We start from the raw sequence: 26604 nt of genomic DNA, 5'->3' as shown, positions 1-26604 counted from the left end.
AGGAGCTAGGTGGCCCTGGCGGAACCCAAACTTGAGTGTCAGTGAGCAGCTTATTTCTGAATAAGTACCGTTTGATAAGTGTCGATGGCTCTTTCTATTACTTTGCCGCTGTTCAGGAGTAAACTGATGGGGCGGTAATAGGCCAGATTGTATTTGTCCTGCTTTCTGTGGACATGACATACCTGGGCATACTACCATATTGCCAGGTAGATCCCAGGGTTGTAGCTGTACTGGAGCAGCTTGGCTAGAGGCGTAGCAAGTTCTGGAGCACAATCATTGAGTACTGTTGCCAGAATGTTATCAGGGCCCATAGCCTATGCAGTATCCAGTGTCTTCAGTCATTTCTTAATATGATGTGAAGTGAATTAAATTGCTGAAGAATGGCACGTGTGATGGTGGGAGCCTCAGCAGGAGGCTGAGATGGAATTTAATCAAAACAATAATGATAAATTCACTTAATAGTTCATTCAAGATATCAATAATTCTTTATATAATAAAAATGAATCCAGATCTGGCAATTCTGTAGGTTAAAAAAGACAAGTGCATAGTTGTTACAATAGAATTAATTATTTGGGCTTCTCAAACAAACAGATTTGTGGTGGTGGCTTCAGTTTCCGTATAAATCAGCAAATATTATCAGGCAGATCAAATGAGAAAATAGCAATGGGAAACTTTCATAAAACCAACTCTTGTTGGATCACTCTGGAAAAAGTAATCATTTCCTAGAGGACCATAGGCTGCTCCCTCATTAGGGAGATGACTGGTGGTGAGTTTAACCTGAGGGCCACCACATCTCAAGTGAGGAGTGAGGTTGAGAAGGTGGGGCCTTCATGGATGACCTCACCTGGTTCAGGAATTGAAGCCGAGCTGTTGGTGTCACTCTGCATCACAAACCAGCCGTCCAGCTAACTGAGCTAACCAACCCAAGCACTTTATTCTTGGCTATCCGTGAACACATTATGAAAAATAAATTTTGCACTTTCCCTCATGTTGTCTTGTTGAACTGTTCATTATGTTTTTTAAAATAGTTGAACAATAACATAGCCACCCTTTCATGACACTTGGCTTTTTCCTTTTCTAGGTAACACAATATATCTCTGGGAGTTCCTCCTGGCTCTCCTTCAAGATAAAAACACTTGTCCGAAGTACATTAAATGGACACAGAGGGAGAAGGGAATCTTTAAGCTAGTGGACTCTAAGGCCGTGTCCAAACTTTGGGGCAAACACAAAAATAAACCTGATATGAACTATGAAACAATGGGCAGAGCCCTTAGGTGAGTAGGGCCAGAGCTGATGTATTCTTCCCAAAATGGGGGTCAGTTCAGTGCTGAACCTGTACGTTGTATTGTCTTATTTTTTGTGAGCTTTTGAAGAATTGTTTCAGGTCAGTTCCTAATTTTCCATTTGTTTGTTCTTATCCTGCTTCCCTTTCTCTTGCATTAGTGAGCAACAAGCTGAATTCTGAACGGGGTTTTATTCCTTTTAGGTATTACTACCAGAGAGGGATCTTGGCCAAAGTGGAAGGTCAGCGGCTGGTGTATCAGTTCAAAGAGATGCCAAAGGATCTGGTGGTTATAGATGATGACTCAGCTGAGCACACTCCATCTAATTTGGTGACCTCATCCAGTTACACGGCAACAACGCTGGCAAAAAGCAAAAGCACCACTTTTGGAATCTCTCAGTTGCAGAATGCAAACAAAGTGACAGCTGTGCCACAGAGTGTGCTGGTGCAGCACATCAAGCAAGAGCACACTTCCTTGCTGACTCAGCCCAGCCAGAAGGCAGGAGGACAGCAGGTTCCGTTTTTACAAACCATCCAGGGATTACAGAGCAATCAAGTCCTTCAGGGATCACCAGATGTTTCTAAGGTTGCTGTAACTATGCCATCAGCTGGACACGCAATGAGGTAATGGTGAACTTTTCTGCAGTTTTAATGATTGCAATGTGAAAATGGGTTTTGCAGAAAAATCAAATTCTCCCATTTTGCACAAATACCAAATATCATGTGTCGCATATCATTCATTGCTTGTTAAACTTACTCTTCCAAAACCATAACTTTAAAAGTGTTTTTTGGTGGTTGTATACTATATAACTTCATCCTGTTTCCAAAGCTTTTTTCAATACGTTTACCGAATGTGTCTGTATCACCTGGGTTGGGTCAGTAGGCTCGGGTTTATCGATAGGAATGCTCCTCAAGGAGATATTGGCAGAACTTTGGGACTATTATCGCCAGAGAAATGAGTTCATAAAGATCTTCACTGCCCACTAAAGAATCTCAGTTTACTATCATACTGAAGATTCCCAAGCTGTGTGGTGTGCTTAGTATTGCATTATAATGCCATTATTGGATATGTGTTCAAACATCTTGGGTTAGACTTAAACACCTCAGTCATTTGGCTCATAAACAAATGATTAGTTAAGACTCTCTTCCATATTTAGACATTTAAGCTATTCAATTTTGAGATCGCTAAGTATCTATTAGGAACTTTGAACATGAGCGGAATTGAATCCAGAGCATGTGATAAGAAGCCTGGAAAGGAAGATAGGTGTATCTGAACCTTGACTGGGATTAAGTGGGTGTGAAGGGAAGAAATTTGAAGCAGTTGTACGTTGGATTTATCTATCTGCAGCAAGAAGCCCAGTGAGATTTTATTAATAGACACATGCACGTCTTTGTATAATGGGCTAGGAAGTCAGAGCAAGTCGTAGGAGATTGGATGCCACAATGTGCTATGACAGGGTTAGCAATGTTTGAGCGGTTTGCAGTGGTTTGGCAAGGAAAGAATATGCACTGGCTTTTGGAGTGGTTGGGAAAGGAAGGATAAAATGCCTTTGATTAAATGGACATCAATTGCAAGTCAATTGAATCATTTGGCTTGGACGCCTCTCTTGTGTAAACTGATTTTTTAAAAATACATTAAATGTTTTTTAGAAGAATTTTACCAGTAGGTATCCTCAATGTCTAATTTGTTGTGCTGCAGGTCTTTAAATTGCTTAATTATGTTTTTCTTTTCCTTAACTTCAGCAGGACAATAAGTGTCCCAGCCCAGGTTCCTGTGATGATGACGTCTGGCACGCATGCAGTTGGTACTTTAATGTTGCAAACGATACCCCTCACAACAGTGCTGTCTGGAACAGATACATTGAACAACTCTCCTTCCAAAGTTATTTTACGTGCCATTCCATGTTCAGAAAGCTCAAAGGAAATGATCACCATCCAGGCCACCTTGTCTCCCACAGGTGCAGATTGCTCTGGCTTATCGGAGATCCAGCAAGCCCAAATGATTGCCACCAGTCTTTCGTTATCTGATGGTGGATTTCAGACTATAATAAACAATTCTGTGCATCCTCCCCCTGATGCCATCACACAACTAGTGACCATCAATAGCAATGGTCAGCCAATGGTTGCCCATCGTCAAGGCAGTGTAATCGCCACGGTGCTTAAACCACCCGAACCTATCCTGGACACTCCCGAATTCCAGACTGCAGTCACAAGTGCAAATGCCACCAGTCCTGAAGTCAAAATGGTAGAAATGGAGAAGGACCTTGGACCTAGTTCAGATGGCGAGCCAAACTATCAGCATCTCCAAACTGTGATGCTGAGCAGTACAAATGGTATTGCGACATCTGTCATAAAGGTTGAAGGAATGGACAAAGACTTTGAAACTACTGTGCACGGCTCTGAAAACCTCAACTGTTCATTGTCACACAGTCCAAATTGTGCTCTCACCCCTGTCGTGAAACTGGAAGCCAATGAAGATTGTTCAGTACTGAATCTACAATCAGATCATAGACATGATCAGGATAAAACTCTTGTGGATACCAACCTGCATGACACCATGCCATTTCTGAAACTGGAAAATGCCCAAATGTTTTCGCATGCAGCGAGTATGCTTAACTACCCCAGTAACATGGCTCATAGTCCAAGTGCCATATCCACTTCTGTAGTGGTTAAAACAGAGCCAATAGATTTGTAAATAATGTAGAATACCATATCTTTGTATCTTTTACATATGTTGAACCCTTGTTTGTCCAATTATAGCCATTTGGCAGATTGTAAATAAGCGGTTATTGATCCATAATTTTGATCAGAATATTTAATACTGTACGTAGCCCAGCACTCAATCACAATTTGAAATCATGTCATTTTAAATCCATCAATATCTGTAAAATAATCAAGTGACCTAAAAGCTGCAATAATTTTGTTAAGTTTTGCTGAAAAGTCAAAACTTCACACTCACTGCTTCTTTTGAAGCCGACCTTTCCTGTTCCCTGTTGTTGTGCTGGAAATAATTAAGATGGGTATTGATCTAAATCTGGTTTTAACTAGGTACCACAAAGGTCAATGCTTAGGTAAATGTTGTAAATGTTAAGTTCAACTGCTCAATTGCAAAGGTAGATTTTCTCCAAGCCTGACTGAGCATTGGTACTGGTGACCAGTTGGCAGAGCATTGCACTGGCAGGCCATCAGTTGGGTTGATGCATCCTGCTTTCGGGGCTTCAGAAGTAGCCCAAATTCAAGTTAATTGGATTGAGAGTTAAGATCACACTTAGTGTGTCAAGAGACATGAGTCCAGTTCAGTTTAGTTCTACTTGCTGTGGCACAGCTTTCATTCACAGAAGATATGCCCAGAATTAAACAAGTCATAATATCCCAAATATTTTCCTATAGATTTGTACATAGTCTTTTATATTGTGTGTGATGACGAAGCCCTTTCAGGGTACTTTGTTCCTATTCATATGCTATTTCTTTTTCAACTCCTCCCTGCCTTCGCAAAAAAAAATTAAGTCCAACTTAATTAGCCGAAGAGCATAATTTGCTCTATTCTTTAACACAACCAAGCCTTTTTTTGGACAATATATCCTATTTATATTTTTTAACTTTGATGTTGAAAACCTTGTATAAGGAATTTAAATTTCTTACCAGGAATATGATGTAAACCAGATTTAGAAAATAATATTGAATGTAATTTTAGGTCACCATAAGCATGGTGCTAACAAACCACAAGATGAAAATTTTATATCTAAATTTGTTAATGCCTTGTAGGTTTGTTGTAGAATGTTATATTTTTCGTATGTTAAATGAAGAAAATTCTTCAGGAAAAAATGTGAACTGGGATATTTTATAAATGGTGGGATTTTTTTTCCAAACAAAAAATTGTAAATATTTATCTTTGATATAACAAAGTCTACATTTACTAAGATGTACTATTTCCTCTTATGCAATTTGTTTTGCCCAGATTCCTATCATGTAAGTGGGATATGCTTTTGTTCTATGCTTCAATCAGAGGCCTATGTGGATTTTGGAGCCTCTTCAAGAAACCAGTCATGTGATAGTGAGATTTCTTTAAAAGAAATAAAACCTTTTTATTTTACAAATTGTATAAATTAGACTGGCTGTCTTTTTATTTTGAAAATATTATGCATGTAAAGTGGACCTCTAAATCCTTTAAGGAAGTCTTATCAAATCGTGCTTGGAACTTGTTCCTGCTGCTCTACTTGGCACCTCAGCAGCTGGGCGCATACAGAGGTAGGTACAAGGAGCTGCTATCTGCATTTGCAGAATAGAGAGGAAATCTTTACAGCAAGTAGTTTGCCCTATTCTGCTGTTCAGCAAAGAGTGCGTAAGTCAAGAAAGCTAAAGAAAGGACAAGGATCCTGTTTAAACCGTCCTCCTGACTGTAACAGTAAAATAATGGTTTGTGTTGCGCTGGATTTCTGCTTTCGGTGTACTGTCCTACAGTTTAATTAGTAATCAAGTGGTGGTTCTTGTCCTGAAACAAAAACAAAAATAGCTGGTAAAACTCATCAGGTCTGACAGCATCTGCGGAGAGGAATACAGTTAACGTTTCGAGCGGAGCCGAAACGGTAACTGAATTCCTCTCCACAAATGCTGTGAGACCTGTTGAGTTTTTCCAGCTATTTTTGTTATTGTTTCAGATTTCCAGCATCCGCAATATTTTGCTTTTATCTTAGTGTTCTTGTCCTGAGCACGGCAACAGCACTAACTAAAGTCACATTACATAACCTGATCAAATTGCAATGGTATGAATTTTGCAGTCAGTGGTGAACGAAAGGTGTTAACTGTTCATTACACCTACACTCACCAATTGACTTTCTATGGGTTTTTGCACTGGAACTTATGATTTGAAGTCCACTAGGCGTAGTGCCTTCTATGGGGGAATCTAGGATCTGTGTGAATAGGGCAAGTAACAGTGTGTCTCCTTAATCAATTAAATTGAAGAATATTTACTGAGACCTGTGGAATCTAAACCAGGCAGGTTCGAATATTTAATTCAATATCCAATCATATAAATTTAAGGGAAAAGAGGGAGAGAAAATAACCAGAAAGAAAACAATTGAAAAAGATGGAGGAATAACTCCACACTTGTAAAATTTAATGTTCACTGGCGGATAAGTTGTCTGGCTGTAGTTCATAGCAGAGCATTAAAAATTCACTTGTATTTGAATGGACACATCCTAACATTTTCTGGTGTGTTTAGTGGGTATTTATCATATAAATGCCACAACATCATGCCTTTTGTCTGTTTCAGTGTTGAGTCTCTCGGCAAGATACCATCGTAGTAAAGCTTCTGAGGAGCAGAACAATTCAGGAAGTAACTCCTAATTTCCGCATTTAACTGCACACATGTGATTGCTGGAAGTTGCTGTCCGATTTGTGCTTTAATAACAGTGAATGTTGATAGCTTCAATTTACTTTTAACACAAAATCTGGGCCATTATTCCTCTTTCTGGAAATCTTTGACAGAGTCATTCGCACTATTTTCCTGTAACACAGTCCAGTTCATTAGGCTGTACTCGCCTCATTCCACTTTTACCTATTTCATAGGTGGCAGAGTATCTCTAATGATGGCTCTTCTTCCCACCATTACATTGTGCCTTTGGAATCCCCTGAGGATCCATCCATGGCCCCTCCTCTTTTTCATTTGCATGCTACTCATTTGCAACAACATCCACAGATGTGGGGTGGGATTTTCAATGCGGGGTAAGGAACCTGACACCTGAAAGAATTCTGAGTCTAAACACTGCACCCAAGCTGCATCACTATTGCAGCCATGTTGGGGGCTGCTGCTGCCCTGCCAATTACGCAGCTCCTCAGAAGGCCACCAGGTCAAAAGCAACAATGGATGGCAAGGTTTGGTGCAATGCAAGTGCTGGCACTAGTTGGTCTCAGATTTCATCTCAAAATATTTGCAGAGAAAATTACTTGGGTCCTGCAGCAACCAGAAAGCTTTAATGTGCACATGACTGTTTCAGCTCACCTGAAAAAAGAGAGAAAGTTCCTGAATGAGCTCCTTTAATAAATTTAAGGGGTTGTTAATTGGCAGTGAGCTGGTTTCCAGTTCCCCCTTCCACACCAGCCCTTTGAAAATCTAAAACTGTACCAGAGGTATCAGGTTCCCAAGGCAACTTCCAGGGCCATGATTTTTAATTCCTGCTCACACCAAGTCCTAGTCCCATGGCTCTTTGGAAATCTGGCCCGTGGAGTCAGCTCCCATGTGCATACTGGTATCCGGCTCTACCTAGCTACCTCCACTGCCTAGGCACTTGGTTGATCTCTTCCTTTAAGACTCTTTATAACTCACCTCATTGACAAAGCTTTTGACCGTCCCTATTAATGTCTCCTTGGTTTGGCACAAATTATTTTCTTCTGCTTATGCTCTATGAAGTTAAAGGCACAACATAAGTGCTGAACCATTTCAAATCCATTTTAGAAAACTGTATTTGTTTATATTAAATAACTTAAGATTTTACTCATGTTGTAGAATCCATATTGGCACATCATCTGATACACCAAGGTACATGGATAAACTGAGGCATCGTTAATATCATCTGACACTTCAGTTATCTGAAGGATGAGCTTGCAGGTTTTGGCTTTCCATGCAAGTACTACTTGCAGGTTTGTGAGAAGGGGTAAAGATTGCAGCTAATAACATATTTTCTCATAAAGCTATTTTTGCAATCTATTGAGATATGCCAGAGGATATTAGTGGTTCTTGAGTTTATGATGGCTTCACTGTTAGTGTTGCTAATGCAGTGATCTGCCCTTCATTCCTGATTTTTGAGCAACCATGCAGATCAACATTGCCCTACAGCAAATTGGGAATTTGTTGTAGATCAAATGTTGTTGTTTCTATATCCAGTAGATGAAATGGTGGAAGTAGCCTGGTGCTGTGGGGTTCAGGTTAAGGCCATGTAACTGAACCACGTTCAGATATGGTGCCCTATTTGGGTAGGATGATTAAACTTTGGAGTTCTTATTACCCCACTTCAAACCATAATAATATTGCCACAGGACTGACCATTTGGATAGGCCAAAGTAGGAAAACAGCGGTGCCCAAATATAAATATCAAAAGTAACTATAGTCACTTTTTTTTTTGCTTAGATCGCCCTCTCCCTTCTCAAACCTACACAAGACTAGGGCTTTCTTTTCATACATTCCCTCCCCCTGTCTCATCCCAGAGCCGCCTCATTCCAACCCACTATGAAGGATTAGGCTTTCATTTCATTCAAAGAAAATTTCGGTGAGCATCCTCAATGGTCTGCAGGGTAAATGCACTCTGTAGGTGCTCAGTGTACAGGCCAAGTAGTTCTCAGGCTTGATTCCCTGTTCTCTGCTGAGCTGTCTAATTTCAACTGCCCTGCAATAGGTGCTGTAATGGGCCTCAAAGTTCCTCTTCTGAAATCCATTCAGTGACTGACTTCCTGTTGGAAAGTACCTGTGTTAAATCTCCTCTGGCTCAGTGGAAGCACTCTTGTCTCTGAGTCAGAACATAAGAACTAGGAGCCGGAGTAGGCAATTCAGCCCCTTGAGCCTGCTCCGCCATTCAATACAATCATGGCTGATCTCATTTTGGCCTCAACTCCAATTTCCTGCCCTCTCCCCATAACCTTTCAACCTGTTACTAAGTAAAAATCTATCTCCTCAAATTTATTCAGCGTCCTGGCATCCACTGCACTCTGAGGTAGTGAATTCCACAGATTCATGACCCTTTGAGGAAAGTAATTCCTCCTCATCTCTGATATAAATCTACCACCCCTTAGCCTAAAACTATGGCCTCCTGCTCTAGAATACCCCACAAGGGGAAACATCCGCTTCACGTCTACTTTGTCTATCCCCTTTAGCATCTTATATGCCTCAATTAGATCTCCTCTCATCCTTCTAAACTCCAGTGAGTATAGGACTAAACTGCTCAATCTCTCCTCATAAGAAGCCCTGCATCTCTGGAATCAATCTAGTGAACCTCCTCTGAACCGCCTCCAATGCAACTACATCCTTCCTCAAGTAAGGGGACCAAATCTGTGCACAGTACTCCAGGTGAGGTCTCACCAATGCCTTGTACAGTTGCAACAACACTTCCCTATTTTTATACTCTATTCCTTTAGTAATAAATGCCAAAATTCCATTTGCCTTCCTTATTACCTGCTGCTCCTGCATACTAGCTTTCAGCAATTCATGCACGAGGACACCCAGATCCCTCTGCACCGAAGCATTCTGAAGTTTCTCTCCATTTAAATAATAAGTCACCTTTTTATTCTTCCAACCAAAATGGATAACCTCACACTTATCCAAGTTAAACTCCATCTGCCAAATTTTGGACCATTCACCTAACCTGTCCATATCCATTTGTTTGTGGGTTTGAGGCCCATTCCAGAGACGTGAGCACACAATCTAGGCTAGCACTTAAGTGCAGCACTGTGGGAGTACTGTACTCTAAGTTGCTGTTTTTCTGATGTTAAACTGAGGCTATGTTAAATGGATTTAAATAATCATATGGCACTATTCAAAGAAGAACAGGTGAGTTCTCCTCTGTGTCTTACTTGGCTTTATTCAATGTATAAATGCTGATAATCTACCAACCAGCACCTAAAACAGATGACCCAGTCATTTATTTCATCGTCATTTATGCCTGTGCATATATTGACTGGAATGTTTTCTACATTACAGCAGCAACTACAGTTCATTGCCAGAAGTGCTTGGCAACTTCTGAGGTGAAAGGTACTAAAGAAATGCATGTCCTTTTCCTTTCATTTCAATCTTGGTCTTGATTGTGATATTCACATTTTCATAGCTCTTTATCCAGGCATTTGTGTGAAAAATGTCCATTTGAACTTGGGACCAGAGGGGCTGCTGGAAGCCATTAAACTGTTTCTCAGCTTGAGTTACCACTGTTAGCAGAATTGGAAAGGGATAGGTTTGGGGGGAGCTGGAGTGATCGTCAGGCCAACTATTGTGCAAGAATTGGACACTGAAAATAGCATTTCATAGTCAATCATTTTAGTTAAAGGGTAGATGCAGCCCTATACCAATTGGGCAGAGCAATTGCTATTTTCCTGAATTGATCTGAATATAGTCCTTTTATTATAGTGGGGAAATTACAAAATAAAATTTATTTGGCATTGGAAATTGAAAGCCAACAATTGCCGAATGTTTGCAGTTTTGTAGATTTCTCGTATTCCCACTGTTCTATTCATCTAACCACCATAGTTGTCTTAACCCATTTTCTGTGGATCAGCTGTGACTATAAATCCCTTAGTCTTAAATTGACAAGAAATAAACTGGTGCTACAGGATTTACATGCTGCAAAAGTAACCCACAACACTAAAACCACAGAGCTGTTCCTGCTACCATCTCTGTTCGCTTTCAAGTCCTGTTCATTTTCTTTTTGCACAAAGCAAAGCCTACTAAACTCACCAAGCATTCCTGTGCAGTAATTTAAACATTGTGGTGTTGTTCAGGGTAGATTAATCTTTTAAAAGTGCTGCAAAATGTGAAAACAACCCATTAACAAGTAGTTTTCTTTCAGTGTTAAATGTTAGTTAATCTACTGTGATTATAGACAGAGAGTAGATGTTAATATAACTTGCTGTCTAGCTTCAAATAGTGAGCAGTTTCTGATATGGATAAGGACAACACTCTGTAAGGGTCTGCAACTTGCTAAATATCTTGCATCTGCATTTTGACTGATTCAAATATTGTCCAAGTAAAGCTGCTTTTTTTAAACAAAGATTAACACTTGAATTCAACCCATGACTTGAATTACAACTTTCCCTTTGATCATTTTAATTCTCCATCCCACTACCTCACTGACCTTCATGTGCATGGCCCATTCCAATGAAGTTCAATGCAAGCACCTCATCTTTATACTGGGCACTTTACAGCCCCCTGGATTTAAGCATGTATAAAACATAATTTACTGAATAGTTATTTGGGCATCAGTAATGAAGCTTGTCATTTTGTGACCCAATTCTAGACATATAAACCCATATTCATGTTTTCCAACAACTGCCATTCCATGTATGTACAAGTTTATAGTCATGTACAACATAATATAGCAGTATGTCATTATTGCAATCTGTCAAGCTCCTAACTGCTGGATCGTTACTTACAAAGTTTTTAAGAATTTGTACATTTCACAAGTACAACTAGGGATGCCAACTCTGGACATATTCCTGGAGATTTTATCAAATGACCTCTCATTTTCAACCGCCTTGTCCCTTACATACTCGTCATTGGTCATTAACATGTCCATCATCAAGCATGTACCACCTTCCTACACCAATTGGAAAGTAAATAGACTCTTCAGTCCCCGATTAGATGATGATTTACCATCGAGTCAAATGGCTTTTTCCCCCCATTGACAGCACTTTTATTGCTAGAAAATAACAATGTTCAAAGAAATTTAAAGAGGAACAATTTTTTATTACCCCTATGATTTTTCTCCTGGATTGCTCACATCAGTGATTTGGAGATTAATATTTAATTCCTGGAGACTCCAGGGCAATCCTGGAGGGTTAGCAACCTTAAGTGCACCTGCATTACCAACACTCAACTGACAACCTCCAGCTAATCTTAAGGTAAGTATTAAAACAAAATGTGAGGAGAAGTGTAATCTAAATTTGATCAAAAAAATTGGGTATATTGGGATTCTTCATTTGGAGGTGATAGTTTGTAATACCTTGAGGCCTTCATAAGATTGCTCTAGGGAATTTTATTTCAAAATAAAAGCAAAATACTGCGGATGATGGAAATCTGAAATAAAAACAAAGTTTTTATTTTAAAGTTATTATTAAGTTCCTACTTTGAGCCCAATATGTCTCTTCTGAAGAAGGACTTGAAACGTTGACTCTGTTTCTCTCTCCACAGATGCTGCCAAACCCATTGGGTAGAATTTTGCCCTTGATTGGTGGGCGGGCTCGACCGACTCGGCGGCAGGCGGGCAGCCAATCGCCGCCGCTAAAACGGGCCCCGCCACCATTTTAAGTGGGCCAGTCGATTAAGGCCCGCCCAGCGTGTTGCCCGACGGGAAGCGCTATGTGCTTTCTGTGCGGGGGGGGGAGGGATTCCCCAAATGCCAGACTGCGCTCTTTCACGCATGCATGCGAAAGAGCGCACATCTCCCTGAGGCAAAGTGCTGCCTGAGGGAGATCGCTGAAAGACAGTGAAACTTTAAAAATAGAAAAATAAAAAAATCATTAACATGTCCCCCTCATGTGAAAATGTCACACCAGATGGGACATGTTAATGCAATACACAAAAACTTTATAACAATTTTTTAACTCTGATATCAAACCTCATCCCGCCACTGGATGATGTTTGTAAAAAAATCACTTGCCCGCCTGCCCATTGGGCCCATGCGCCAACCCAAAGTTCACACAGGCCCCTCAAAATCCTGGTCGATTGGAGAGTTAATGGCCCTAACAAGGCCTTAAATTAATGGCGGGCGCGCGTCCCACTGCATAGCATGCCCGCCGACCGAAATATAGCGATGTTGCGCGCTGACGTCGGGACGTGTGTGTGACATTTTAAGTACTGGCGTGCGGGTGGCGGAGTCCGCACCAGCCAGAAGATTCTGCTCGTTGAGTTTTTCCAGCATTTTCAATTTTATTTCAATGCCTTGTAGCACGGAACATGTTGGACACGGTGCTTAGAGCTCCCAATGAGTTCCTGGTTGTGCATTGAGAGTAGGTAGGAAAGCGCATGAGGAATCTTTTAGCAGGAAGATGGAAAATCAAGGAATACGTTTGTACTGGCTGTGCTCATACATAGACAGGCCCTTGTTTTAAAGTCTCATCTGAAAGATATCTCTTCCAACAGTGCAGCACTTTCCCATCACTGCACTGGGGTGTTAGCCTAGATTTTTGTGTTTAAGTCCTTGGAGTGAGAGTTGGACTGACTGATTCGGAGGTAAGAGTACTACCAACTGAACTACTGTTGACACCATGAAAAACCCTGCCAGTGCTTTGGCGCTAGCTATTTGCTGACTTTAGAGTAAAACCGAGGAGTCAACGTTTGAAATGGACGGAACATAACTGAGAGGAGCACTGTGCTTTTATTACATTTTTAAAAATAAACTGAAGAAATCTTTAAAATGAGAGGTGGTGAAAATTAAAATGGGAGAAGGACAAAGGGAATAGAAATAATAAAGTTCAAGGCTTAAATTGCTTGATCACCACATTCAGTTTGTTGATTAAAATCACAGGCAACAGGATCAAATCCCTAGCTGAAGAGCACTCCTGGCTGAGGCCTGCGAGCTTGGCAGATAACGGATTGAAAATGAGCCTCTTTTGGAAAGGAGAATTTTCTGTTGATGATAAAGGAAAATACTGCACAAATTGTGCATCTTGAAATGGATAAAGATGAGTGGAAAAAATAAGTGGTTTGGATAACAAGAAGTATTGCTGTGCTTCTCCTCAAGGTATCGAGGCTTAGTCTTCAATCCATGCAGGTAGCTTTCAGCGGAGACTGGTTCTGTGCAAAGGGCTCTTGGCCCCCCGTTAAAATTTGTGCTTCCCATGTGGGGCATTTCAATACTGAGAGACAGAACAGTTCTTTTCTGCTGTATTTGTACCAGCGCAACTGCTCAGCAGGCCCTCATCAGATATAATGTGCATCAGAGGAAGTGTAACTCTGTCCCCAAAGTGCCCAAGTCTTGGCACGTACATCTGTGCTGTGTAAATGTGACAAAAAGTTACAATGCAGTCCCATATAGGTGCAAAAAGAGTGGAAATCTCTAAATTGTAAACCAAATGCCTACATTTGCCTTTTAAGAGAGTAGCCCATTTTTGCATTTTGCTTGTTACCATGCAGCTGCATTGCTAATCCATTTTTGGAAAGAAATTTCCTCAGCAGTAAATATCAGAACTAAACCCCCACCCTGCTCCCTCTCCTGTCTACTTTGTGACTTAGACTTGAGGTAGGGAAAGATGATGGCCCAGATCATCCGGTCTCTGGATCGACAGAGACTGGACGAATGACCCAAGATGCATGTTGGGACCCAATGGAAGTCCTGACATGCTGCCCTCCATGGGAATTGCCTGGGAAGTTTCAACTTCTGAAGGGCAATCCCCCTGCTCCCTGGGACCCTTCATGAATAACTCCAGCTATAACTCAGAGTCAGGTACTTGGGACAGTTCCAATGCAGTTGCCTGGATAGTTACCCAGGAAATGTTAGACAAATTAAAATCTAGTCTAACACCTCAGTACCTCCAGAACTGACCACCCAATCACACCCTGGCTACCCTCCTAACCCCTGACCAACCCAGCCGACTACCCCACTGACCATCTGACTATCACCCTGACCACATTCCTGACCCTTCGACTATCCACCTGACAGCTCAACCCAACTACATCCCCAACCACCCAACTACCTACTTGACCACTCCCCAACTACCCCTCTGATCCAGCCTGACTACCCCTACCACCCAACAATCCCCACCGACCGACCCCCCTACCCCATGACCCACCCACCACCTTACCCACCTGCCATCTAACCATCTGCCACCTCACCCACCTACTTGTCTCATCCACCCTGCCCGCTTACCCAATTACCTCACCCACCCTATCTGCTTACCCAGTTACCTCACCCACCTACCCACCCTACTCATTCACTCATTCATCCACTCACTTGTTTACCCATTCACTAATATTCACACTGGACCTTTAAACTTACCATATGGTAGCCAGCACCATAAAAAGGTGTGTCCTGTCTCACCCCTGACTCTTCAGCACTGCGACAGAGTAGCCCGATAGATGCTGCGCTCTGCATTTCTGTTGAAGCTGGGCTCAGAAGACTCAGCAAGAAATGCGGACCAGTGTTGAAGTGGGGCAAAGTTCAAGCAGAGCGGCAATCTGACGATGATTGCCGCTCCTTGGAAGATCCGGGCCGATACCTTTGCTCTGTGCTTCTCATTACAGTTTATCATGAGGTTCGCCTTATCCCCTACAGGTGGATTTTATATTGAGTGTGGAGGTTCAATCTCCTGAGTAAAATGTATAAAATGAGCAAATCCAGGACAGGGTAGCATGAGGGTTAAGAATACTGTTCTTTCACCTCTGGCACCAGTATTTCAATCCAGAACGAATTAATCCAACATATATTTTAAAATTCTGCTGAGATGGCAGCAAAGGTTCTAAGTGAAATTAATTTATTTAGGCAAACTTGAATCAGCTCCTTGGGGGTGTGAATCCACAGCAGAGGTTAAAAAACACTCCAAATTCAACACTAAGTTGGCAGCTTCTCTCAGAATTAAAAAGGCTGGCTAAAATGGCAATTGGAAATGTCGCGAGTGCAGCAGTGGGCACTCAGTTGATATGGAGCTTAGACACTTTGATAAGAATATGAAGGGATCTTTATAATGCATCTTATAACTGGTGGTCAAAGCTGTATTCCTTCCTGATGCTAAATTCACTAGGAGGTCAGGTCGGGGCAGAGCCAAGCCTAAACATCCAAAGTTAGCCTGAGTTGTAAAATACAGGGTTAGAACATGGAGCTCTGTTCTAGTTCTTCCATTGTCACAGTTACAAATGGGTTTAGGTGGTGATTGATTTATATTTTTTATCACATCAAGCAAAGAAGGAGCTTGAGTCGAAAAAATTGTTGATTAGCTTGTCCGAGCTACATAACATTTTATTAACCTACTTATTGTAGCAAAATATGAATTTAATTAAATAAACAGCCAAGATTACAACCATGCTTGTGATTAGCAGCCAGAAATGAAATAGTTAAGATTTATGTCCAGCTAGTGAAGCAGGCTGTTGCTATGGTATCAAGCATTGATTAGTCAACCAGGATTTAGAAATTCTGATAACGAGATTGCCAATGTGTGAAAATGGTGACAATCTCATTATCAGAATTCTTAACTCCTAACTGACTAATCAATGACAGTTACCATAGCAACCGTTGGATGCAGTTGGATAGCAAAACTGCGCAATGTTTTATTTAACAATGCTCCTGAAGTTGTCTTTACCATAACTCCTGTTTAAAAATTATTGATATATAGGTGATTATATTGGTGTTAAATGGAGGATCACAGACTCAGTATGTACAGAATGTAACCAAAGAATTTGATTACCCCCCCATCATGGTGCTAAATTCTCAATCTCTGCTATGTCATTCAATTAAATGGAGGAGAGGAAAAATCAAAGGGAGAGTTTTGCACCTCCATGTAACTGGTTTAGGGCTGTACTGGAAATCTGAAAGCAGGTTGTAGTCAGCCACAGTTGATGTAGCTTGGGCTGATGAAAGGATGAAAAGAAAGATTCATATTCAAAAGAAAACAAAATCTAGATACTTGGAGATCAATACAATTTTAAAGTAGCCATTGTTTATTTGTAAACACAATCTTGTGCTAAGTGTCAACTTGTCATTCTTCAGTGAAAAATCCAGAATGCAACATTTTACTTCAATTGTTGGATATTTTCACTTTCCTGAAGTAGATTCTGGGCTATGTGCAGTCTGTGATTTTGCTCTGGAAAAGAGAATAGGAAAGACTTGTCTCAAGTTAGAAGTACAAGTCCAGTGTTACCTTTGGCCTAGTTAGTTCTTGACCATGAAACTGTAACTCATCCATGAAGAAGAAAAAAATGGCCTGCCACACCAAAGAAAGGGACCAGGAAAAAGTTTAATTTTATGCCCTTCTCTCCTGAAGCTGCTGACGTCTGCTGGGACAAAATTCCAATGCTGTCTAATGCCTTGCCCAAAAGGAAATTCTTAACGCGTCAGGCCAGGCGGTAAAAGATGGGAGGTTCTGTGACCTAAGGTTAGCGGCCATCTTCTCATTTGGCATTTATTGTGTTCATTTTTAACAGCGGATTACAATCAGAAGCCTGATTCCTTGCTTATTTTCTCCTCCCTTGCCCAGGTACATTGCGACCAGTTTTAACATCCTCACTGAGGCCTCAAACAAGAAAATTATTAATTTTAATTGTTTACAGATTCAAACTGATTTGCATGTTATGGTGGAGGTGGTAAATAGTTTTTTGTATCAGTCTATTCCCCTGCAGATGATGCTTATGTTCCAGATTTTGAAGGGTTTGCCCTGTATTAAATAGCATTATGAATGTTAAGATAGATAGTAATGTCATCTTGGATAGATTAGGAAAGGTTCTCTCTCTTTTATCTTGTTTGTCCTTTGAGGCAAAGATGACCATGTTCATCATCTGGGGTGTTTTAGGTTTGTAGGTGACTGCTAACGCTGACCTGCACCTGGAAGTTTCTGCTGTAAATAGGACAGGATGTAGCAGATGATTGAGCTTTGAACAAATTGTTGGATTGGGATTTCCACTGCTTGTCTTTTCTGTCTGCCCCTGCGCTTACTTTCAAAGGAAACTGCACCATTCTGTATTTGTTTGAACCAGATGCAGTGACCCTGGGTGAGTTTCTCCCAGGGCTCGAAGCCAATATCAAAACTCCTAAGTGGAGCCTTCAGAGTGTCCTTGTAGCACTTCCTTTGACCATAAAGAGAGCGCACCCCAGACTTAAGCTCTCCATTGAAGATTTTCTTTGATAAGAGACTGTCAGGTATTCTGGTTACATGATCAGCCCAACTCAGTTGTGACTGTCTCAATATGATGTGGATGCTTGGCATGCCAGATCGAGTGAGCGCCTCAGTGTCTGGTATTTTGTCCTGTCATCTGATCTTCAGAAGCTTCTTAAGACAGCTCAAGTGAAGGTGGTTGAGCTTGACATTGGTACGCAGTCCAAACTTTGCATGCATAGAGCACAGTTATCAGGACGCTTGTTCTATAGGCTTTCAGTTTGGTAGTTGGATTTACTTCTTTTTATTCCCAGGCTGATGTTCAAAGTCTGCCGACGGCAACGCTTGCTTTAGCAATTCTTGCTGTCCCTCTTCATCAATATAGACAGCTTGAGAGAGTGTACTGCTGAGATAAGTGAACTTATCCAAAGCTGACAGGTTCTGGTCATAGACTGAAACATTGGATTCGAGAGGAGGACCCTGGGACAGGCAGTCAGCAGCACCTAGAAGAGAATGCGAGAGGAGGACCCTGGGACAGGTAGCCAGCAGCACCTACAGGAGAGTGCGAGAGGAAGACTCTGGGACAGGCTGTCATCAGCACCTAGAGGATTTAGTATATCTAGAGGATCTAGCATCTAGTCTATACTCAAGTAAGACCTTTCTGCCATAGTGCACCAAGGGGCTGGGAATTGTTTAGAGTCCCTCGGGCTGTACAGCTCAAAATGAATGTATGCATTGAATACTAATTGTATTATAATTGTATTGAAGCACCTCAGAGTGCAACATGACGTATGTTGATAACTCCAATACCATTATCTGATTGTCTGTAATGACCATATTGAAATGATTGTAATATTCATTGATTGTATTGATGCACCTTGTGATCCATGTTTAAAAGTTGAAACTGATTGTACTTTTTGTGATGGCGATTTTGAAATGTTTTGTAATGTTCTTCCAGATATTTTATGACTAAAGTTTATTTTTCAAAAAAAAAACCCAAGTAGGAGTAAGGGTAAAATAAAAGCAAGGGTCCATATTGAATTTAGTTGAGACATGTCCGGGATCTCACTTCTATGATTTGCATATCCTGCGCTATGTGGGAAATCTGAGATGCTCCTGGTGGTCTTGATGACCATGTGTGCAGGAGGTGCCTCCGACTGGAGCAACTTGAGCTCCAGGTTTTGGAGCTTGAGCAGCAGCTGGGGGCACTACAGTGCATTCACGAGGCTGAGAGGTTCGTGGATAGCATGTTTCAGGATGTGGTCACCCCGCAGCTTAAGGAAGTACAAGCAGAGAGGGAATGGGTGGCTGCCAGGCAGAAGAAGGGAATCAGGCAGATAGTGAGGGAATCCCTCAAGTGCATCTCACTTACAAACCATTTTTCGGCCTTGGAAAATGGTGAAAGTGACAGTTCCTCTGTGGAGGCCAACCAGAGCCAAGGCCATGGCACTGTGGGTGGTCCAGCTACTTGGTGGGGGAGAGGAAGAAGTGTGGAAGGGCAATAATGGTAGGGGATTCATTAGTGAGGGGAATAGACAGGTGCTTCTGTGGCCGTAGACGTGATTCCAGGATGGTATGTTGCCTCCTGGGTGCCAGGGTCAAGGATGTCATGGAGCGGCTGCAGAGCATTCTGAAGAGGAGGGTGACCAGCCAGAGGTCGAAGTCCATGTTGGAACCAGTAACATAGGAAGAAAGAGAAATGAGGACCTGCAAGCAGACTTTAAGGAATTAGGTAGGAAATTGAAAAGCAGGACTTCAAAGGTAGTGATCTCCGGGTTACTCCCGGTGCCACACAGTAGTGAGTATAGGAACAGAAGGATAAAGCAGATGAATGTGTGGTTGGAGACATGGTGCAGGAGGAAGGGCTTTAGATCCCTGGGGCTTTGGGACCATTTCTGGGGGAAGTGGGACCTTTACAAGTTGGATGGGTTACATCTGAACAGGAACGGGACCAACATCCTCGCGGGAAGGTTTGCTAATGCTGCTGTGGAGGATTTAAACTAAATTGACAGGGGGATGGGGTCCTGAAAAGTAGCTCAGAGGGGAGAGAAGCTGAGATGGAATTAGATGTTAAAATGCTCGTGAGTGTGTCTAGAAGGCAGAGGAAACATAGGCTAGATAAGAAAGAAGTGAGTTTAGCAAGGCCAAATGGAATATATTTTAATGCAAGGAGCTTGAGGAATAAGACAGATGAGCTGAGGGCACAGATAGGCACATGGGAGTATGATATCATAGCTATGACTGAGACTCGGCTAAATGAAGGGCAGGATTGGCAGCTCAACATTTCTAGTTCTAGGGTACTCGGACGAAATAGAGAGGGGGATAGAAGAGGAGGGGGGTGGTCGCAATATTGATCAAGGAATCAATTATAGCAGTGAGGAGGGACGATATCTTGGAAAGATCGTCAAGTGAGGCCATATGGGTAGAAATAAAAAAGGGCAAACATGTGTACTATCGGCCCCCAAACAGTCAGGGAGAGATAGATGATCAAATATGCAATCAAATTTTCAGACAAGTGTAATTCTTAAGTTGCATCCAGGAGAACCTTTTTAGCCAGTATGTAGAAAGCCCAACAAGGGAGGGGGCAGTTCTGGACCTAATATTCGGAAATGAGCCTGGCAGGTGGAAGGCGTATCAGTAGGGGAGCATTTTGGAGATAGTGACCATAACTCAGCTAGATTTAGGATAGTTATGGAAATGGATAAGGTTGGACTGGGAATAAAAGTTCTAAACTGGGGAAAGGCTAATTTTACTAAGATGCGACACAATTTGGCCCAGGTGGACTGGGAGCAGCTACTTGCAGATAAAACTGTGTCAAAGCAATGGGAGGCATTCAAGGAGGAAATAGCAAGAGTACAGGGAAAATATGTTCCTGTAAAAACAAAGGGGGGGCCCCAAGCCCAGAGAACCCTGGATGTCAAGGGACATAAAAGTTAGGATTAAAAAAAAGAGAGAAGCTTATGGCAGATACCGAGGGCTCAATATGCAGAGTCCCTAGAAGAGAATAAAAAGTGCAGGGGAAACTTAAAAAGGAAATTAGGAAAGCTAAGTGAGTGCATGAGAAAGCATTGGTGGATAGAATAAAGGAAAACCCAAAGAGCAAGAGAATAACTAGGGAAAGGGTAGGGCCAATTAGGGACCATAAAGGTAATCTGTGTGTGGACCCGGAAGGCAAGGGTACAGTCCTCAATGAATACTTTGCGTCGGTCTTCACAATGAAAAAGGACAACGCAGGTATACAACAGGGTGGAGGACTGTGAAATATTAGAGGAAATTAACATAGAGAGAGAGGTACTAGCAGGTTTAGCGGCCTTAAAAGCGGATAAATCTGCAAGCCCGGATGAGATGTATCCCAGGCTGTTGAGGGAGGCAAGGGAAGAAATATCCAGTGCCCTGACAGTAATATTCAAATCCTCTCTGGCCACAGGTGAGGTGCCAGGGGACTGGAGGACTGCCAATGTTATCACATTATTAAAAAAGGGGAGGAAGGGATAGATCAGGAAATTACAAGCTAGTCAGTCTAACCTCGGTGGTGGAGAAGTTACTAGAAAGAATTCTGAGGTACAGAATATATCTGCACTTGGAGAGAAAAGGATTAATCAGGGATAGTCAGCAAGGATTTGTTAAGGGAAGGTCATGTTTGACAAATTTGATCAAATTTTTTGAAGAGGTAACCAGGAGTGAGGATGAGAGTAATGCATTTGATGTGGTCTACATGGACTTTAGTAAGGCTTTTGATAAGGTTCCTCATGGCAGACTGGTCAAGAAAGTAAGAGCCCATGGGTTCCAAGACAAAATGGCACGTTGGATCCAAAATTGGCTGAGAGGCTGGAAGCAGAGGGCAATGGTAGAGGGATGTTTCTGTGACTAGAAGTCTGCTTCCTGTGGGGTTCCGCAGGGCTCGGTTCTGGGGCCCTTGTTGGTTGCGGTGTTCATAAGTCATTTGCACTTAAATGTAGGGGGTACGATCAAGAAGTTCGCGGATGACACGAAAATTGGTAGGGTGGTAAATAGTGAGGACGATAGCCGTAAACTGCAGGAGGACATCAGTGGACCAGTCAGGTGGGCAGAGCAGTGGCAAATGGAATTCAACCCGGAAAAATGTGAGGTAATGCACTTGGGGAGGACCACCAAGGCAAGGGATTACACTATGAATAGTTGGACCCTGGAAAGTATGGAAGATCAGAGGGACCTTGGTGTGCATATCCACAGATCCCTGAAGGTAGCAGGGGAGGTAAATAAGGTGAAGGTTGTTAAGAAGGGAAATAGGATACTTGCCTTTATTAGCTGAGGCATAGAATACAAGAGCAGGGAGGTTATGCTGGAACTGTACAAAACACTGGTTAGGCCACAACTGGAGCACTGTGTGCAGTTCTGGTCACCACATTAGAGGAAGGATGTGATTGCATTGGAGAGGGTGCAGAGGAGATTTACCAGGATGCTGCCTGGGCTGGAGGGTCTGAGTTATGAGGAAAGATTGGATTGGCTGGGGTTGTTTTCCTTGGAGCAGTGAAGGTTGAGAGGGGACCTGGTAGAGGTGTATAAGATTATGAGGGACATAGATCAGGTGGATAGGAAGGCACTTTTTCCATTAGTAGAGGGGTCAATAATCAGGGGGCATAGATGTAAGGTAAGAGGTAGAAGGCTAAGAGGGGAATTGCGGAGAAACTTTTTCACCCAGAGGGCGGTGGGAGTCTGGAACTCACTGCCTGAAAGGGTGTTTGAGTCAGAAACTCTTGTAACATTTAAGAAGTATTTAGATATTCACTTGCATTGCCATAGCCTCCAGGGCTATGGGCCAAGCGCTGGAAAATGGGATTAGTGTAGTCAGATCTTTGTTGACCAGCGTGGACACAATGTGCCAAATGGTCTCCTTCTGTGCTGTAAACGTCTATGTGCCCTTGAGTCTATGAGATAGGGCTTTCCAGCAGCAGGCTGGTAAATGGCTACAGTTTTCTTCGTGCTGATTGTAAAGCCGAGGTCATCGCATGGAACGGAGAACAAGTCTATGCTACATTGCATGTCCAGCTAAAGCATAGTCATGGGTAAATAGGAAATCACACAGTATGTCCTTGGAGACCTTGGTCTTAGGCTGGAGTCATCTCAGATTGAGCAGCTTCCCGTCAAAGCAATACCTGATTTTGATGCCAGAAAATTGATCACAAATGGTCTGACAGTTCCATGACAACATGCTTGTGTGTGTCCTGGATGATAGTGAGTTTTTTGACCCATTCCTAGTCACTAATGGAGTTAGGAAAGTTTAAAATCAATAGGGCTCCAGGTCCAAACAATATCCATCCATGGGTGATTATAGAGATGGGACAGTGGCTTTCTGAGCCCCTCGCCTGTATCTTCAATAGTTCAATAGAGCCAAGGATAGTTTCTACAGACTGGGAGCTAGCTCAAGTGGGCCCCATTTTCAAAAAAGGGAACAAATCAGAGGCAGAAAATTACAGGCCTGCCAGCCTGCTATCCTTTATTGGGGAGATGCTAAAACAAATTGATGCCCCTTACAATCACAGGAAAGGAAAGGGACCATTAGAAATTCACAACACGGCTTAAAAAATAGGTTGTGCCTTCCACCTGCACTTTCAGAAATCCAAGACACGAGTGCTTAGTCATAATGCTCTAGCCATCAGGATTGTTGGGTAGGCATGCTGACCAACTGGACTTCTCCTGCTTGTCAGTTTTGTATGTTTGTATGCATGGAAAATGATAACATCTGCTTGATTGTTTCTTCAGGCTGCCTACCTTATGACAGAAAATTGTGATTTTACAAATAGCGTTGCTGTGGCTCCGAAGATGAATTGATCTCCAATTTTATCCTCAAAAATTCATTAATTACAACAGGGTCACAAATTTTAATTTCACTGAATAATCCATACCCATTAGAAACATTTGCACCGTCTGCAGATGTATGTGTGCCTGCATCAGGCTCCTGGATGTTTTAAAAAAATGACTTATGACTGAAGAAGCAGTGTCTCATCGCAGTCTAACACCACCAAATCTTTCAGCCATTAGACCGTAAAGGAGATCCACTGATATCTGTGTATTAGCTACACTGTTCATTTTAGATGTCTTTATTACTGTGTGGCAGACCTGACAGTAAATTTGTCTTTTTGCTGATGCACTGAGTAGTCAAGGTGGTGTCGCACATTAGGACAATGCTTTGATTTCTAGTTTGTTTGCAGGGTTGAGGCTGCTTATCCATAACTGGAGTTGAATGGTCCATCACTGCCCTTCTTTGTTGGCAAGGATTTATTTACTTTGTTACCACACGTTTCCTATCACAAAGTCATCGCCATAGCTGCAGTGCACTTTTGCACCAGTGGCATGTAGGCACAGAACCCAAATTGCATGACCCAGGTTCACTTTCAAACAATATGAAGCAAAAGGTCAACAGGACCCAGCAATAAACATTAATTTGATTGGTTGGTTTTGTGTCAGTTGCTGGTTGCAGTTGGACGCATTTCAAAAAGAAATTAGTGACTTTAATGGGGTGGCTTTGCAGGGCATTTTCATTGCTGATGAGATGTGGTTTTTGATAGCTATCTAATTAGTCAATGAGATACTTCAGTTAATTGGCATCATTATTGATTGGCTGAATAATATTAAAGTACTAAATGAAAATCTTGTTTCCAAAATTAGGTCAATGAAGAAGGTATGGAGCCTTAGCTAAAAGGAAAGAAGCAGAGAGTAGTCACAAGGGAAGCAATGTGGAGGAGTGGGTTATTGAGTATTAGAATGTCCCCGAAATATAAACTTCAAATTACAATGCTATATAGTTAAATTTGTGGATGAGATCAAGCAAATACAACTGTGGATGTAGAGGAGATATCCAAAGTCTTAGCCAAAAGAGCTCAACAGAGTTTACATAAATACAAGGTATTGTATTGCATGTTAGAAGTTAAAGTAAGAAGTGGGTATAATCCATGGGTAGGATAGAATTTACAAAGTTGAAGTTGAAGACCTTTAGAGGTCTTGGTTGACTCATCACTTACCAAGCTGAAATATATCTAGTGTCAATAGAGAAATTAAATAGGGTGCTGATTTATAAAGCTAAACCAATTAAATTTGGATCCTAGTAAGTCTTATTGAAGCCATACAATATTTTCCTAATATATTCTGCATAGTCCTGGTTTACTGTGACATAAGGGGGCATCCATACACAGAGGGAGACCAATTCCCACAGCTTTAAGAAAAAAATTTCATAAACTAAGACTTTTTAATCTCAGAGAGAGAGGTATGTGATCTATTCGGATAGAGAAAGTAAACTTCAAGCAGCACATTCAAATGGGCCATGGCAACAGGGTACAGCTTCAAGATTATAAAAGCCAAATAAAGCATCTAAGGAAGTATTTCTTAGTACAGACGAAGGGTTATTGTCAAGAAGATTGTAACGGGGATGATGGTGGACTCAATTAAGAAACAATGGATGTCACAATGGAGAAAATGGTTGGGCTGATATTCTGGAAGTGAAAAACCAGAAGTGGTTTTAATTAATGAAAATATTACAGTACTAGAAAGCGAGAATGCCCTTCAATGGTCAAAGATAGAATGGATTGGTTGGAATTAAGAAACAACAAATGGTGCATTGTAATGTTGACCAAATAGTGGGAGGTGATGGTGAAGCAGATTTGCATAGAAAATACTGAGGAATGCAAGAACTATAGAGTAACAATAATGGAAGACTTTAACTTTTCCAATATTGAAGGAGTAGTGACTTTGTTACGGGCAGAGAGGAAGTGTCTCAGAAGTGTGTTCAAGAGAATTTTCTTGATGCTTTCTACCAAATGAAAGGGAGGCTCTTTTCAATCCAGTTCTGCAGAATGAAATGGGTTAAGTGAAGAATATCACCTTGGAAATAGTGATTGGGGTGTTGTACGATTTAGATTGGTTACCAAGAGAGACAAGGAGCAATCTACCATGAAAATATTTAGCTGGAGGAGAGTTCATTTCAGCAAATTGAGGAATGAGGCCTGGGCAAATTTGAATCAAATACTAGCAAGCAGAAATGTAACGGAGTAATGGACAGCATTCCAAGAGGAGATGGTTTGGAAATAGTTTAGGTACATTTCCACAATGGGGGGAAAAAAGGAGGCAGCCAAAGATAGACCTTCCTGACTGACAAAGGAGTTAGCGTTGGATGAATCAGATGTCAGTTTGATAATCCAAGGGAGAATCAGGCTGAATATAAAAAAATGTATCAGAGAAGTGAAAAAGGAAATAAGAGGGGAAAAGAGTAGAACAGGAATGGTTGGCAGCTACAGTACAAGGCTTATTGCATTTATATAGTGCTTTTCATAAACACTGGACATTTCAAAGCACTTTACACCCAATAAAGCACTTTTTGAAGATCACTGTTGTAATGTAGGAAATGTGGCTTCTAATTTGCACTCAGTAAACTCTCTCAAACAGCAACGTGATAACAATCAGATAATCTGTTTTTTTGTGAGGTCGATAGAGGGATAAATATTGGCCAAGCCACTGGGAATAACTCCCCCTGGTCTTCATCAAAATAATGTCATGGAATCTTTTATATCCACCCAAGCAGGCAGCTGGGAGTCAATATCTCAACTGAGAGGTGGCATCTCTGACTATGCAACACTCCCTTAGTACTGCACTGGAGTGTATTGTATATACATAGTAACAGTCAAATGGTCACCAGAGGACTGGTAGATCAAAATGAACAACTATTGGTGGAGGCAGAAAGCATGGCTAAGGTACTAAATGAGTTAAAGACAAAATAATGTGGCTGCTGGAAATCTGAAACAAAAAAAAATGCTGGAAAAACTCAGCAGGTCTGACAGCATCTATGGAGA

The 26604-nt window shown here is 41.6% G+C and overlaps 1 protein-coding gene across 17 annotated transcripts in view; it reads left to right on the top strand.

The window, feature by feature from the left end:
* The window catches only part of elf1 (E74-like ETS transcription factor 1), a 245369-nt gene extending 239981 nt beyond the window's left edge, over window positions 1-5388 (top strand). For 16 of the 17 annotated variants that reach the window (XM_078547248.1, XM_078547253.1, XM_078547244.1 and 13 more), the window contains 3 exons: window positions 1082-1274; window positions 1487-1906; window positions 3026-5388. In XM_078547248.1, the coding sequence (XP_078403374.1) occupies window positions 1082-1274; window positions 1487-1906; window positions 3026-3977 (1565 nt within the window). In that variant the 3' untranslated portion in view covers window positions 3978-5388. The remainder of the gene's footprint in view (window positions 1-1081; window positions 1275-1486; window positions 1907-3025) is intronic. The other variant, XM_078547258.1, reaches the window with a different exon arrangement.
* Window positions 5389-26604: the final 21216 nt, after the last annotated feature.

This window comes from Cetorhinus maximus, chromosome 8, assembly GCF_964194155.1.
Source record: "Cetorhinus maximus chromosome 8, sCetMax3.hap1.1, whole genome shotgun sequence".
In the NCBI taxonomy this organism is placed as follows: domain Eukaryota; kingdom Metazoa; phylum Chordata; class Chondrichthyes; order Lamniformes; family Cetorhinidae; genus Cetorhinus; species Cetorhinus maximus.
The sequence above is the reverse complement of the archived record's forward strand: the minus strand, read 5'-3'. Positions and strand labels throughout refer to the sequence as shown.